The sequence below is a fragment of the Ursus americanus genome, chromosome 22 (genome assembly GCF_024610735.1).
Source record: "Ursus americanus isolate L20-20 chromosome 22, mUrsAme1.1.p, whole genome shotgun sequence".
In the NCBI taxonomy this organism is placed as follows: domain Eukaryota; kingdom Metazoa; phylum Chordata; class Mammalia; order Carnivora; family Ursidae; genus Ursus; species Ursus americanus.
Genome location: NC_142148.1, coordinates 21788322 through 21803233, shown reverse-complemented (window position 1 = coordinate 21803233; position 14912 = coordinate 21788322). Strand labels below are relative to the sequence as shown.

At 49.7% G+C, this 14912-nt stretch overlaps 2 protein-coding genes across 5 annotated transcripts in view; one reads left to right on the top strand and one right to left on the bottom strand.

Annotated features, from left to right (window-relative positions):
• The first annotated feature begins 338 nt into the window (after positions 1–338).
• TLDC2 (TBC/LysM-associated domain containing 2) lies at positions 339–14499 on the top strand. 4 transcript variants are annotated; one of them, XM_045804562.2, is made up of 8 exons: positions 339–824; positions 1335–1500; positions 3102–3209; positions 4466–4621; positions 5113–5265; positions 6994–7089; positions 12659–12732; positions 13713–14499. In XM_045804562.2, exons 3-8 carry the CDS (start codon positions 3177–3179, stop codon positions 13846–13848), a joined length of 648 nt encoding a protein of 215 aa, XP_045660518.1. In that variant the 5' UTR covers positions 339–824; positions 1335–1500; positions 3102–3176; the 3' UTR covers positions 13849–14499. The 4 variants fall into 4 exon arrangements, with proteins under 4 accessions (XP_045660518.1, XP_045660519.1, XP_045660517.1 ...); XM_045804563.2 differs by lacking the exon at positions 1335–1500; XM_045804561.2 differs by having other exon boundaries at positions 339–1500.
• SAMHD1 (SAM and HD domain containing deoxynucleoside triphosphate triphosphohydrolase 1) overlaps positions 6980–14912 on the bottom strand; it is a 56402-nt gene continuing 48469 nt past the window's right edge. Inside the window, exon 16 of the mRNA XM_045804560.2 lies at positions 6980–7103. Coding sequence (XP_045660516.2) covers positions 7041–7103 — 63 coding nt within the window. The 3' untranslated portion in view covers positions 6980–7040. The remainder of the gene's footprint in view (positions 7104–14912) is intronic.

The window sequence follows — 14912 nt, the reverse complement described above, 5'->3', positions numbered from 1 at the left end:
TGGGTCGAGACTGCTTGTTCTGGGATTAGCTGAAGCCCCTTCCAACTTGAGGTTCTGTGATTTGACAACACAGCATTCACTGAATCCTACTATGAGCCAGAGACAGAAAAGTAACCCCCGTGGGCAAAGTGCCTACTGTGTGCCAAACACTGGGCTTCCCGTGCATGATCTCACACACTGTCACAACAAGCCAGTGAGGAAAGAATCATCCCCCCATCAGAGAGAGGGGAAACAAGCCAGGACAGAGCAGGACTGCTTCTCTCTGCCTCCATCCCTGGGCTTCCCCCACAGCATGGGGTGACCGATGGAGAATCCCATAGCATTGCCTTTTCCTGTAGCATTTGTACCTGATAAAGCAAGTTTCCTCACGGTGGGCTTCAGGACCAGGTGGCACCGGGCAGCTGTGACGAGAGGAGTTCAAGAACCAAAGGAGTTCAGTGTCCTCCATCTCTGGTGGGAGTGGAGTGGAGGTCAGAGGGTGACAAGGTCTTGTTTGTGTGTGTTTATGGGATTTGAGTTTCTGATGGACGATAATCACTGCCAGGCTTCCCAACCAGAACAGGAGTGGGCACAGGGCCAAGGCCGGCGGCCCTCTGGGCAGGTATAAGAGCCGGGGAGAAGTGCCTGGAGCCTGGCTGGGGCAGAGAGGCCAGCCGCTGCCAGGGGGGACCAGGGTGCAAAGCTAAAGCTGCTTCGGACAGACTGCCAGGTGGAAGAGTTGGTTCTGGAAGTGGCCTTCTCTCTGGGGAGCCTGGGAGATGCGCTAAGGAAACCCTCTGGCTGGACTGTCGGGGGGAGGTTGCCAGAAGCCAAGGCTCTGCAGTGTAAGTACATTCTTCCATAGTTCCTGCCTTTTTATTCCCCGCTGAGCTGCTCCTACCCCCCACTAAGTGACCAAGGGACCATCTGTCCCAGAGGAGCCCAGGTGGAGACCAAGTTGTCACATGTCGGGAATTTGAGCCCTGGATTTCTCAGAGGCAGTGGGGGGGGGGGGCAGCAGTAAGCACTGTCATTTACCCACTGCTCACCAAACACCAGGTGCTCTGGATTATCTCATTGAATTGATAACAGAAGGATGGAGACTGCGCCTAGCATCCTAGTTCTTCAGGCATTATCTTTTTTTTAAGATTTATTTATTTATGTGAGAGACAGAGAGAGAGTGCATGCATGCACGAGTGGGGGGAGGGGCAGAGGGAGAGAATCTTCAAGCGGACTCACCGCTGAGCAGGGCTCCATCCATGAGATCATGACCTGAGCAGAACCAAGAGTTGGATGCCTAACTGACTGAGCTACCCAGGAGCCCCGGGCATTAGGTTCTTTTACTCGTACAACAGCCCTATTAGGTGGATACTAGTATTTCACAGAAGAGGAGACTGAAGCCCAGAGACGTTAAGTAACTTGCCCAAGGTCACATAGCAAGGAAGTGGCAAAACCAGGATCTGAACTCCCTGACTCCAGAGCCTATACTCGTCATCACCGTGTTATACTAGTGTGGCTGTGGTAAGTCTTTTTTACTTTCTGAGTGGCCATTTCCTTATCTGTAATTTAAGGTTATAAAACTTGGTGATAAGAAATATATTACCTTGAGATTCACTAAAGATACCTTGAGATGGGTCAGCTTTAAGCACCAGGAAGCCTTGTGAAACATTATCAAGAACTATGGGGGCGCCGGGGTGGCTCAGTGGGTTAAGTATCTGGCTTGGGTCATGGTCTCGGGGTCCTGGGATTGAGCCCCACGTCAGGCTCCCTGCTCGGAGGGAAATGTACTTGTCCCTCTCCCTCTCCCTCTGCCCTTCCTCCAGCGTGTGCTCGCTCTCCTTCTCTCTCAGATAAATAAAATCTTAAAAAAAAAAAAAAAAAAGAACTATATGGGAATGCCTGGCTGGCTCAGTCAGTGGAGCATGCGACACTTGATCTCGGGGTCATGAGTGAGAGCCCCACACTGGGTGTAGAGAGAAGAAGAAGAAGAAGAAGAAGAAGAAGAAGAAGAAGAAGAAGAAGAAGAAGAAGAAGGAGGAGGAGGAGGAGGGGGAGGAGGAGGAGGAGGAGGAGGAGGAGGAGGAGGAGGAGGAGGAGGAGGAGGAGGAGAAGAAGAAGAAAAAGAACTATGTGTATGCCTTTTGATCCAGCATTTAACTTTCGAAATTTATCGTAAAGGATATAATCAGATTAATGAGCAGGGAATTTCATTACAGTTTTGCTTATAATCACAGAAAATTAGAAGCAAACAAAATCTCCAAAAGTTGAGGAATAAATGATATATCCTATGATGATATGTAGCCATTAAAAATCATATGCTCAAAGGGTGCTGAATGCCATTGGAAAATTCTTAAGTGGAAAAGTCACTTCATAAAATTATACATGGTATAATCTATTTATAAAAGTATGTGTGTCTATATATATATACACATTTAATATATATATTAAATAAATGAAATAAATGAAAAAGACTGGAAAAATACACATAAGGGTTGAGAATTTATATCTGAGAGATGGAATTATGAATATTTTTGTATCTCTCTTTATTCTTTTCTAGATTCCTCAAACTTTCTATAATATACATGCCTTACTTTTTAAATTAGAAAAAGGAAGATTTAAAAAAAATGAAGATTTTGTTCGTTGTTGTTCTTGGTTTAGTCTTGGCTCCTTTTGAGCTTCTGTTATGATTCACTCACTGGCTTTGGGAGGGAACTGAACTGCCTGCAGTCAGTATCGTGAGGGCCTCTGAGATGATCTGGTCCAACATGTTTCATGGGAAAACTGAAGCCCAAGGACGCAAGGGACTTATCCAAGGTCAGAGAGAGAACCAGAGGCTCCAGACCCCCAGCCTAGAGCTCAGGGATCTGCCCAAAGGGCCAGAATCTCTAGGCCAAGCTTCCAGAAGGGTAGGGAGATGGAAGGGAATCGGCTAGAATTTACTGTGTATGGTTAATATGTGTTGCTAACTCCAAGTGAGGCCTTGAGTGTCAAGGGTAACCGATCTCACAGACCTACCCAGTGACGATTCATCCTGGGAGTGACGGGAGAGAGAGAGAGCAAAGGGCAGGTGGGTGGCCTGGAGCTAGCAGGGTGTGCCCCAGGCCTCTCCCTCTCACCTCCAGGCCTGGCCCGCAGTGCTTCCTCCCCTGGGAGGGCTGAGGACTCTTACTTACCACCAGCCTCCGGGCTCGGACGGAATGAAAGGTCTCCGTTGGCGTTACACTCGGCTGGTAAGGGGCCCAGCTTGGGCGGGAGGGTCAGATTAGCAAAGGTGGGGGAGGCCAGATCTCTGGGAGGGTGGGGTCTGGGCTAGGAATGGATGCAGGCGGGTGATTTGCTCCCCTTCCAAGTCCCTCTCCCAGAGGCCCAGAGTTCAGAGTTCAGGAACTCAGGGCCCCAACCCCATGGTCCTGAGACCCTAAGGAGCACAGAGCACTGTCTCCAGCCACATGAAGCTCTGTCCAGAAGCCCCACTCAGCTAGGACCCCTGCTTAGACCTGAACCTGGGGAACAGGAAAGCAGTGTCCTGGTCATTTCTCATTCGGGAGGAGGCCTCTCCTTAGAAAAAGTCCCCAAGTCATTGTGTGCCGCCCGTGTACACACACACACACACACACACACACACACGCACACACCCTCAAACATACAGTCTGGTCCAGAGTGGAAGCTCAACTGAAGGAGTGCATAAACCAGCACACGTCCACACTGACACACACACATATTTACACAACCCCAACTCACACTCACAAACATGTTGACAGGTCAACACACAAGGTTACTCAACACCTTCTCACGCTGATTGGCCAACACAAGTCTATTTTAAGCCGATACACACCTTCACATGAACGAACACACATCTTACACAAACCTGCACTTGCTTTCTCAGCTGCTACACGGCTTATCTCGCTCGCTGACAGGGAAGCCTCTGGCCCTCATTTTTTTTTTTTTTTCTGTGTAAAATAAGGATAGTAAGGAGCACATACTTCTTCAGATTCTTGGGCAAATACAGAGAGATTGTGCACAGCAAGCACTCAGCCAGGCCTGGTCAAGGGTGTGCTGACCAACATCGGCCACTCTCGATATTGTTATCGTTATGATTATTGATTTTATCATCATTGTTTCAAGTGCAGACATACACGGTTGCAGCTCTCAGGGCTGGGCTGGGCTGCCACCTGCCCTTCTCTCTTGTCCCTGAGCTTAGAATTTGATCCTTGGCACCCACTCTGGATCTAGAGCAGGCGGGCAGACAAACCACGGAGTCCGTGGCCCGATCTGATGGGCATGTGTACCTCTGACCTTCGGCTGGCACGGGCCAGGGCGGGAACCGGTCGCAGGCATGGGTGGCCCTTGTCCGTCATGGGCACCATCCTCCTCTGGCTGGGCTGGTGGTGGCAGGGGTCTGAGCGGGGTGATGAGGCAGCCGAGGCTGTTGGGCTCCAGAGACATGGAAGCTGGTGTCTCCTTGTCCCTGTTTGTATCTTCACAGCCCAGCCAGGTGGAGGACACGCTATCTGCGGAGGAGGGTGAGGAAGAGGAAGAGGAGACAGTCCCAGCCCCAGCCTCAGCTCCCGCTCCTGAAGATCCCGCAGAGCCCCAGCTGGCAGAAGCCAGCCAGGTTCTTGGAGCCTCCGAGATTAGGCAGGTTCGGGCACAGTGCCAGGAGCGTCAGGGTCCCACCCTCCTGCCATACCCCAGCCAGGTCCAGGGACACCTGGGGTCACTCCTGCCACATCCCAAAGCTGGGAGGAGCGTAGAAGGATGAAGTGGGGAGGATTAGGGGACAGGATTCAGCATCTCATCTATTCTCCAGCCTCTAGCGACCAAGGTGACCAAGGGAGAGAGCCCTGAGGGAGACCTGACCTTGGTTCCAATCCTGGCTCTGCCACTTACTCCCCATGTGGGCTTGAGGCAAGTTGCTTCACCTCCCTGAGCCTCATTTTCTTCAACTGTAAAATGAGAATAATAATCCTCTCTGAGGGCCCTTGGAAACAGTAAACTCCTCTGCCACCCATAAAGCACCACGCCTGTGTGAGTGGGGCCTGTTCAGCCTCAGTCCTTCTGGGACCCTGAGGATAGGGTGGCAGGAGCGGGGGAGGACGAGGATCCCTCACTCACCTCCAGCCCTGTCCCTAGCTCAGCCTTCACCTCCCCGCAAGAGTCACCGGACATCCCTGGAGCCTGGCCTTCTGTACGTCGAGAGATGGCTTCAGCCTGCAGAGCCTGTACAGGCAGATGGAAGGCCACAATGGGCCGGTGCTGCTGGTGCTGAGGGACCAGGATGGGCAGGTGAGCTGGGCCAGGGCCCCAACCTGAAGCCCTGGGGGTGCCCAACCACACGCCTGCGGGCCCTGCCCCAGGGTAGCCTTAGGGGTGGGAGGCAGGGGTGGTAGCTCGTCACTTGTCATGGACAATGATATGACTTTGAGACCTCCCCCATTCAGAGCCATTCCTTCCTTCATTCATTCCCTAATTCATCCATTCAACACGTGTATATTAAGCTCTTTCTATGTGCCAGCTTAGATGTGGACGAGAACAAGGTCAAGACAGACCTGGTTCCAGCCCTCTTGGCACTACAGGCCTAATAGGGAGGCGGGCCAGAGCTGAAGCAAATAATCAACGGGGGAGACATCTTAAGTGGGGGCTCTACACCTTAGTGATCCGTTTATGCTTTGAAAACATCCCCCTGTTGGCAGGAGAATGGATTGGAGGGGCTAAGAGTGAAAGCCGGGAGGCAGCCACAGGAAGGGCCTACATTTTACAGCACGGACCTTGGGAGGGTGCTGTCTCAGATCCAGGTGGCCTCGCCAACAGGGGGATTTCTGCCAGGCTCTCTAGACGGGGCCAGGGGAGGGGGTAAATGCTGGTTTCAATTGCTCTTTTGCGGGAGGAACATGTTAGAGCTGGGAGAGATTTCCAGGGTCCCCGAGGACCCTCAGTGGGCAGGAACCCCTTCCGTCCTCAAGATGCCAATCCAAGGACCTTCCACCTCAAGGCCGCAGAGCTCACTTCCTCAGGATGGCGTCCCTTCCTTGGCAGAGTGCCGCTGACTATGAGGAAGTTACTCCTTATAGTAAGCCAAAACCTATTCCCCATGGCTGCCTGCCAGTGGCCCTGCCTCTGCCCCTCAACACTCTGTAAAAGAGGGAAAATCTGCAGTCCACCAACTATCCCACCGGAGAAAATTGGTCAAGTGAACTCTGGTTCTGCTACATAGTGAAATACTGCCAAGCCTGGGAAGAAAAATGATGAACATCCATAGCTATTAAAAGTGTTGTTTTTATTTTTATTTATTTAAGACTTTATTTTTTAAGCAATCTCTACACCTAACATGGGGTTCGAACTCACAGCCCCGAGACCAAGGGTTGCATGTTCCACCGACTGAATCAGCCAGGCGCCCCAAGTGTTTGTTCTTAAAGCATGATATGAAAGGCACTCAGAGCCAATGGAGAAAATGTATTATGAACTGGATACTAGATAATATTACGGAATTGCTGTTAATTTTCTTAGGTGAGATGATAGTATTGTGGTCATACAAGAGAAAATCCCCGTTCTTAGGAGCTGAACTATTTAGGGGTAAAAGGGTTATAATATCTGCAACTTACTTTCAAACAGAATAGCAAAAAATATAAGGAGAGAGAAAGTAAATACGGCAAGCACATTCACAATTTTGAATGCACATGGAGGGTATATGTACCGTGCTTTTACTTTTCTGTGTGTTTGAACTTTTATAAAGAAAAGTGAAGGGGGAAGCAGCTTACAAAACAGATGTATGGGGCCCCTGGCTGGCTCAGCTGGAAGAGTGTGTAAAATATCGGAGGACACCAGCAAGAGGTCTTCCTTGGGAGTGTTCAGGGAAATGACATGCATTGATGGGCCCGTGTGGCCCTTCCCACCCCCCAGCTCTGTCCCAGGCTCCCTGGGTGCCCCACTAGGGGAGCCTGTGTTACTAAGCCTGGAGAGTGGGACTGCCTCCACTCCCTTCCAGCTGCCACAGCAAACTCTTCTGCTTTCCAGATGTTTGGAGCCTTCTCTTCCTCAGCCATTCGACTCAGCAAAGGCTTCTATGGTACTGGAGAGACATTCCTCTTCTCCTTCTCCCCACAGCTAAAGGTGATATTCCCAACCTTTTAGGGAGGGGGGAGGAGGGCTATAACAAAGATCCTGAAGCCCCAGTGGCCTCTAGCTCTATCCCCCATGTGGGGTGCCTGGTATCCCTCCCTCTTTCCACAGAGGGAATGGGACAGGCCAGTGGTGGGCAGCATGTCCCCCTTGGCCCTGCCCATCTTCATTTCTTACAGTGCCCAGTAGGTCCCTGGTGACCACAGACTGGCTCATAAAGGAAGAGGGGTGTTGCTCACCCAATGCAGGCTGCAAAGACAGGACGGGTCCAAGTGCAGGTAGATCTGTGGGTGTACAGGTGGGACAAGGAAGACAGACACATCCAGTGACTTCAGTCTTCTTTTAAAGTGTGGGCTGAGGTCATTGGCTAAGAGTGAGGTTGGGGGCTAGAGCATACAGACTGAGCAGAGAGAAGGTATCAAATCATCATTACGGAGTGGAGAGGGAGGCCTACCAGAGAGAACCAGAGAAACAGAAGGACAGCTAGGCAGCGTGACCTGGGGGTGGGGAGCATCAGTTTAAAGGCAAGCTAGTCCCCTGGGCATGTGTTTCCCTCCAGCTACGTTTGGCTCCTCAGGTTCCGGCATGGAGAGAGTGGCTGGGAGGGCTCCTCCAGGATGGGGCTTTTGCCAAGGTGGTGTGACAGAGGGAGAGAGGGAAGGAGAAGCTGAAGGGAGTGGAAATGTAAAATGGACCACAGAACCTAGTCTGGACCAGTGGGGGGAAGGGCAGCAAGGGAGGCTGAAGGACAATGAGACGAAGACGAAAACAACAGTTGAGAGGTGGCCTTGTGGTCAGAGACTTGGAGCAATGACACCAGCTAAGCCATCTGTTGGAATGTAAGATCCAAGAGAGAGGGGCATTGGAAACAGACTGGGAAGGACAGGTTCCTGGGTGTGAACAGAAGGGACAGTGGCCGAGGTGGGGGTAAGAAATCCCCTGCACTGGAAAAGGAAAGGCACTGAGGGCAGGCATGGGATGGGTCCGTGTGGATGGCGAAGTTCCCTGAGGACACTGGCAGGAATGAAGAAGGAGGGGAGGATGGCGAGCCAGAGCTCAAGCCTCTAATTCGTGGTGGCTGGTGACTAGGAGATGGGTGAGTGACAGAGACAAGAGACAAGACTGGTGGAGTCAGAGGGTACTTGGTGCCGGAGAGCAGGGCTTTTGAAGGAGGGAGGGGGCTAATCCCTCACATCTCTCATGTAAAGCTTTTCCATCTCTGAGCTATTTATTGAATAAAACACTGCAGGCTTGGCACCAAGCACACTACTTTTACTACTCATAAAAATAGTAGCAGCTAACTGGGTACTAGTTTACCACCTGCCAGGCGCTGTTCTGAGACTTTCACAAATTAGCACATTTAATCATGACAACATTCCTATGAGGTCCATACTATTATTGGCCCCACTTACAGTTGAAGAAACGGAGGCACAGAGAGCTTGAGTGACTTGCTAGTCAGTGATGAGAATGAGATGCAGAAACAGGCCCTGGTGCTTGAACTCAGCCACGGCGCTATGCTACCTCTCTAAGTGACAGATGGAGATGCTCTGGGGCTTGCAGAGGAGAGGCGATCATGATAGAGAGTGATAGGGGCTGTGGAAGAAACCGTAAGGAGGAGCACCTATATCAAATGTGGGTAGGGAGATCAAAGGAGACTTCCTAGGGGAGGAGCTTCTTGAGCTGGATCTTGATGGACAAACAAGATCACCAGGTGATGAAGGGCATAGGGAGCAGTCTTCTTGAAGCACGTGCAAAGGCACAGTAATTGGAAAGGAGACAACGCCCATTTAGGAGCCCGACAGATGAATGGGTAGGAGGTCAGGGTGTGTAAGGGAGGGCATATCCCTCTGCACAGCCATAGCATGTCCTCATGAAATATTTGCTCCAGTGATAGAACTAGTTCCAGGTGTTTTTGTTTGCTATGAGAGACCTCCCCTCCAATGCATGGACCAAGAACCTATAGATATACTCAGCCACACAATTATTTGGTCACATGACAAGGAGGTCACAAGGAGCTACGGACTCCTTGCAAAAGGCAAAGCACAAAGTATCTATTGCATTGTCTCCATCAACCAGCCTGGTAATCTTTCTGGGAAACAGGAAAGGGGTCCGTTGTTCTAGTAAACCCGTGCAGGATTCTAATCACCACTTATCTTCCTGTACTCACATACTAGAATTCTAAAGTTCTTGGATTTTCCTTCTACTGCACTGACTACTCCTTGGCAGGATCCTTTGCTGGTTCCCCTCACCTCCCCAATGTTTTGACATCAGAGGGTCCCAGAGCAAAGTTTTTGGTTCTTGTCTCTTCTCTACCCTCGTTTCTTTCAAGGTCTCGTCCATTCCCACCATTTTGCATGCCATCCATGTGCTGATGGCCTCTACCGCTGGACTCCAAACTGACATATACCCAACTACTACCCAGAGTTTCTGCTTGGACCTCTAGCCTGGCATTTCAAGCCTCACAGGTCCCAAACCGAGCTCCTGACTTTCCCCCCACAAAATCTGCTCCTCCTGCCATCTTCCCCAACGAAGTTAATGACACCTCCATATTTCCTGCTGCTGAGACCAAATTTGGGGGTCTTTGATTCCTCTCTGTCACACCCTACACCTGAGTTGTCAATGAATCCTGACAGCTCTCCCTTCTCTATCTATATCCAGAACCCACCATTTCTCACCATGTCCTTTGCTGTCACCTGGTTCAAGCCACCATCATTATTTGTCCTTGTTCCTGCTATTCCCTTCTAAAGAGTCTCACTGCTTCAACCTCAGTCATCACAATAGCTAGAATGTTCCTTTTTCTTCCTAAAGATTATTTATTTATTTATTTGAGAGACAGAGAGAGAGACAGACAGAGAGAATGAGCAGGGGTGAGGAGGGGCAGAGGGAGAAGGAGAAGCAGACTCCCCACTGAGCAGGGAGCCGGATGTGAGGCTTGATCCCAGGACTCCAGGACAATGACCTGAGCTGAAGGCAGACGCTTAATCCACTGAGCCACCCAGGCACCCTAGTGTTCCTTTTAAAAAGTAAGTCAGAGGGGCGCCTGGGTGGCACAGCGGTTAAACGTCTGCCTTCGACTCAGGGCGTGATCCCGGCATTCTGGGATCGAGCCCCACATCAGGCTCCTCTGCTATGAGCCTGCTTCTTCCTCTCCCACTCCCCCTGCTTGTGTTCCCTCTCTCGCTGGCTGTCTCTATCTCTGTCGAATAAATAAATAAAATCTTTAAAAAAAAAAAAAAAGTAAGTCAGAGCATGTCACTCCTTGGCTCCAAGCTCCAAGCTTCCTTTCTTGGAGAAAAGCCAGTCTTTATAATAACCTACAAGGCCTGAGGCGCCTGGGTGGCTCAGTTGGTTAAGCATCTGCCTTTGGCTTGGGTCGTGATCTTGGGGCCCTGGGATCGAGCCCTGCATTGGGCTGCCTGCTCAGTGGGGAGCCTGCTTCTCCCTCTCTTCACCACCTCCCCCTCCCGCCGCTTGTGCTCTCTCTTGCTCTCTCTCTCAGATAAATAAAATCTTAAAAATATATATAACAACCTACAAGGCCCTACATCTTCTGGCCTCTCTCTTAGGTTGTTTCTTGTAATTTTTCCTTTCCCTCACTCTGCTCGAGCCACAATGAGCTCTGAGCTGGTCCTTAAACATGCAGGCCTGCTCCTACCTCAGGGTCTCTGCACATGCTGTTCTGCCTAGATGGCCTTCAACTGGATCACCACATGGCTCAGGTCTCACCTCCTTTAGGATTCTGCTCAAATGTCACCATCCCAGAGAGGCCCTCTGTGACCAACTAATTTAAATTTATAACATTCCACTCTTTGAAAGCGCTTCTTGTCCTTCTCTACTTTTTTATCCTTAGCATTTGTCACCACCTCACATACTATTCATTTTAGTTACCCGCCTCCACCTACTAGCATGGGAGTCCCATGAAGGCAGGAATTTTTGTCTGTTATATTTACCGTTCTACCTAGTACATAAAACAGTGACTGGTACTAAATGCTAAAAAATAAATAAAAAACATAAAAAATCGTTGCATGAAATGAATTATTTTTAGAGGGGCTATTTTCCCAGCCCCCGTTATGGAATCTTGGTTCTTGGGGGGTTTTTTTGGTTTTTGATTGGGTAATCTTTGCCTGTCTTTGGTCTTTTGGCACCTCTTGTGTTCTTTATGAATTCTCAGTGGCTCCTTGATGATGATTCCAAATGGCTCCATTAACAGGGTCTTCCTTTCTTCTATAGCAGCATTTATCTTACTCCTTCAAGTCTGAAGGTCGCAGTCTTCCATGAAAGTAGAGCCAGAATTGAATGGTTCTGTCTTTTCATGGTCACTTGTTATCTCATCTCTTCTGAGCCCAGGGCTTATTTTTTGGTCTAGTTTCTTGCTAAAAACACTTTGGCTGCTCACAGCATTTTTTTTTTTTAAACAGCTAATTACAGGCAGTAATTTACTGTACTTTTGCGGCCCCCTAAAAATATTTTTATTAGCCAGATTGACTCTTGAATAATTTATTCATTCAACAGACAGCTACCCCATTCCTATTGCTGGGAATCGAGACAGCCCTCACAGAGCCTGCATGTTAGTGAAGCAAGCAATGGCACATCGGCATATGAACAGGGTCCTCTCAAAGAGCGCTAAAGGCTGAGGAAAAGGAAACAGGGCCTGGGAGAAAGGGCTACTTGAGACAGGATGACCCAGGAAAGTTCTCTGGGATGACATTTGGGCTGAGAGATGAGAAGTGGGCCATTTCAGGCTCTGGGGGAAGAGCGTTCTCAATGGAGGGATCAGCCAGTGTGAAGGTCCTAAAGCAGGAAGAGCTTTGGGTGTCCCAGGGACAGCAAGGCCAGTGTCGCTGAAGTGCAGTCAGTAAGGGGGAGAAGAGGTCAGAGAGGAGAGCAGGCGTCAGAGCAAGCTGGGCTTCTTGCTAGAGCAAGAACTTGGGTTGTACTCCCATTGCAGCAGGGAGCCCTTGGAGGGCTTTAGGCGGAGGAATGGTAACATCTGATCACATGGCAGAGTGGAGATGGGCTGTGGGCAGGTGACTGGAAGCAGGGATGCGTAAGGAGGCTGTGAGCTAGCAAGGAGTGACTGTGGCGGGGGATTGGGTGGGCATGAGTGGAGATGGACAGGACAGAAATGGGGGTAGTCTGGGTGTGTCTTTGGGTAGGGCCCACAAGACCTGCTAAGGAACGGAGTATGAGGCAGCATGGGGAAGTGGGCCGGCTCCAGCGAGAGAGGAGGAAACAGCTCATGGCAGAATCAGGGTCCGGCTCCTGACTGGCACCTTCCCCCTCCTCTCTCCAGCTTTGGAACCAAGATGCTACAGAGAGTTCTGGTCTGTTTCTAGAACAGGGGAGTTTTGGGTTTTGGGAGCTCAGACTGGAAGGCAAGAGGAGGTGAAATCTGGGGAGAATGGAAAGAAATCTCAGGGACTAGGGTACTTCCTGACGCTAGGCCAGGGCTTGGGCCTGGATGTTCTGTTCCCTCCACGACACTGCCACCCAGTGGTGTGGAGTCAAATTGCAAGGGCAGGACTCACCCAGTAACCCAGCTTTTCTCCTGTCATCCCAGGTGTTTAAGTGGACAGGAAGCAACTCTTTCTTTGTGAAAGGAGACTTGGATTCACTGATGATGGGCAGCAGCAGGTGCGTGCCTCAGTCCTCCCTGAGTCTGGAGTCTTGGGGTAGTCTGCGTTCTGGTCTCTCTCCCATCCGGAAATGCAGGGCTAGGCTGCCCCAGATAAGATGAGGCTGGTGGGGAACTTCCAGGCTTCTGCCTTCAACACTGCTCGGGTGCTGCTTAGGCCCCCAGGCAAACCCCTCAAGCCTCCTCTAAACACTGAGGGGAAAGGATGGCATGGACTGTCCTCCAAAGTGTTTACAGTTGGTAACAGCTTAGTTTGAATGCATGTGATTTGGGGAACAGCATTCAGCATAAGGGATGGGAGGCTAGATCAGGGAACATAATTCACTGGAGGAAGGCAAGCATCTGCCCAGGAACTCAGCGTGCGTGCACATGTGCATGCATGTGTGTTGCGGGGATGAGTGGGTTAGGAAGAAAAAGCCTTACTCCTGGTGAGACCTCCAAATTCGGGCAGAATAAATCTTATCATGAGGGCAAAGATGAAAGCAGTTGTTGACTTGTACCAGGCGAATTCTTGGCCTTTCCAGCTCCCTGAAGAGCCTCTACAGAGACAGTTTGGCACAGAACACACCAGCTGATTTGCAGTAACCCACTTCCCAGCCCCAGCCTGGTTTGCTGTCAAACGAGATTACAATGGATGCTTTCTGAAGTATTTTGGGCTGAAGTCTATGCCTTAAGATTCCCTTCTTTGGTTAAGTACTGCCATCTTTAATAAGCTCCACATGTTCTAAAACTGGGCTGTGGACAGTCGTGCACCACTGTATATATTTATTAGAATCATTTAACTATTTTTAAAAATGCTCCAAATCCTATGGGGAACAACACGTGGCGTTCCCAAGAACTCTGGATATAAATCGGTTTAAGGGAAGATGAAACAGGCAAAACTGAGCTGTGGTCATGGTGAGGCCAAAGGCTGATGGTATAGACCTGGAAGGCCAACATTCAGGGGTGAGTCATGCCGAGATTTTCCTCTTCTCTTTAGTGGCCAGTTTGGGCTGTGGTTGGATGGAGACTTGTACCACGGGGGAAGCCACCCCTGCGCAACTTTCAACAATGAGGTGCTGGCCCGGCAAGAGCAGTTCTGCATCAAGGAGCTGGAGGCCTGGGTCCTGAGCTGATGCCCCCGGGGTGGGCAGGTTCCTGAAGCAACAAATGCTCAGCCCTGCTCATGAACGCCATCTAGACCCTCCTTAGCGAGGGCTGCCCGTTTTCTCCGAAACCTGGATGACTATGGCAGTGACCAAACCTCCCCGTCCTGGAAGCAAGCAAAGTGCTCCGGGAGAGGTGACTCTGAAGGAGTGAAAGGTACTCACACCTCATCTAAGCAGCACAAAGACCCTCATGAAATTTCTTTTTATTTATTTATTTTTTAAAGTAGGCTCCATGCCCAGCATGGGGTTCAAACTCATACTCATGACCCTGAGGCCAAGAGTCCCATGTTCCACCAACTGAACCAGCCAGGTACCCCCCCTGAAATTTCTTTTTAGAAATTATACGACTAATACATGTTGATTGTAGAAAAAACAGAAGACTTTTTTAAAAAATTAAAATTGCCTAAAATTCAACCACTCCCCCAAAACACTAACTTTTTCATTTTCATATATACCCTTCCAGATGATTTTCCATGGAGATATATATATATATATGTACATAATCTTACAAAAATGGGATTCTATTCTGGATGTTTTAGAAATCATTTTAACTTAATACTGTCAAACCACAGACACCTGGGCTCAACTCGTGAAACTAATAAAAATTCCAGTAGCATCTTTCTTTTTCTAGAACATTGAGGGTTTCCTGTCGGCCACCAGCATACTGGGTGCTTGCAAATCTCACAAGGAAGATATGAAAGCAGCAAATGAACGATATATGCCTCTCTGGATAAAGAAGTTGAATCTCTGTAGATGGGAACCTAGGGCAGGTTTAAAAGGAGGAAAGATAGGTTTCCTGACACATGAGCTCAGGAAATGAAGAAACATCCATGTCCCTTCCCATGACAATGCCTGCCTCCTGCTAGAAAAGCAAGTAACATAAGTCCTGTTAAATATCATCCCCTCTCTTGCAAACTCCACATAGCATTGACATAGTCAGAAACATCTGGGTAGATTCCTAGACACGTTTCCTTTGCACAACAGGGTCCAGACTGGGCACACAAGTGTGAGAGGATTCATTAAGGAAAACA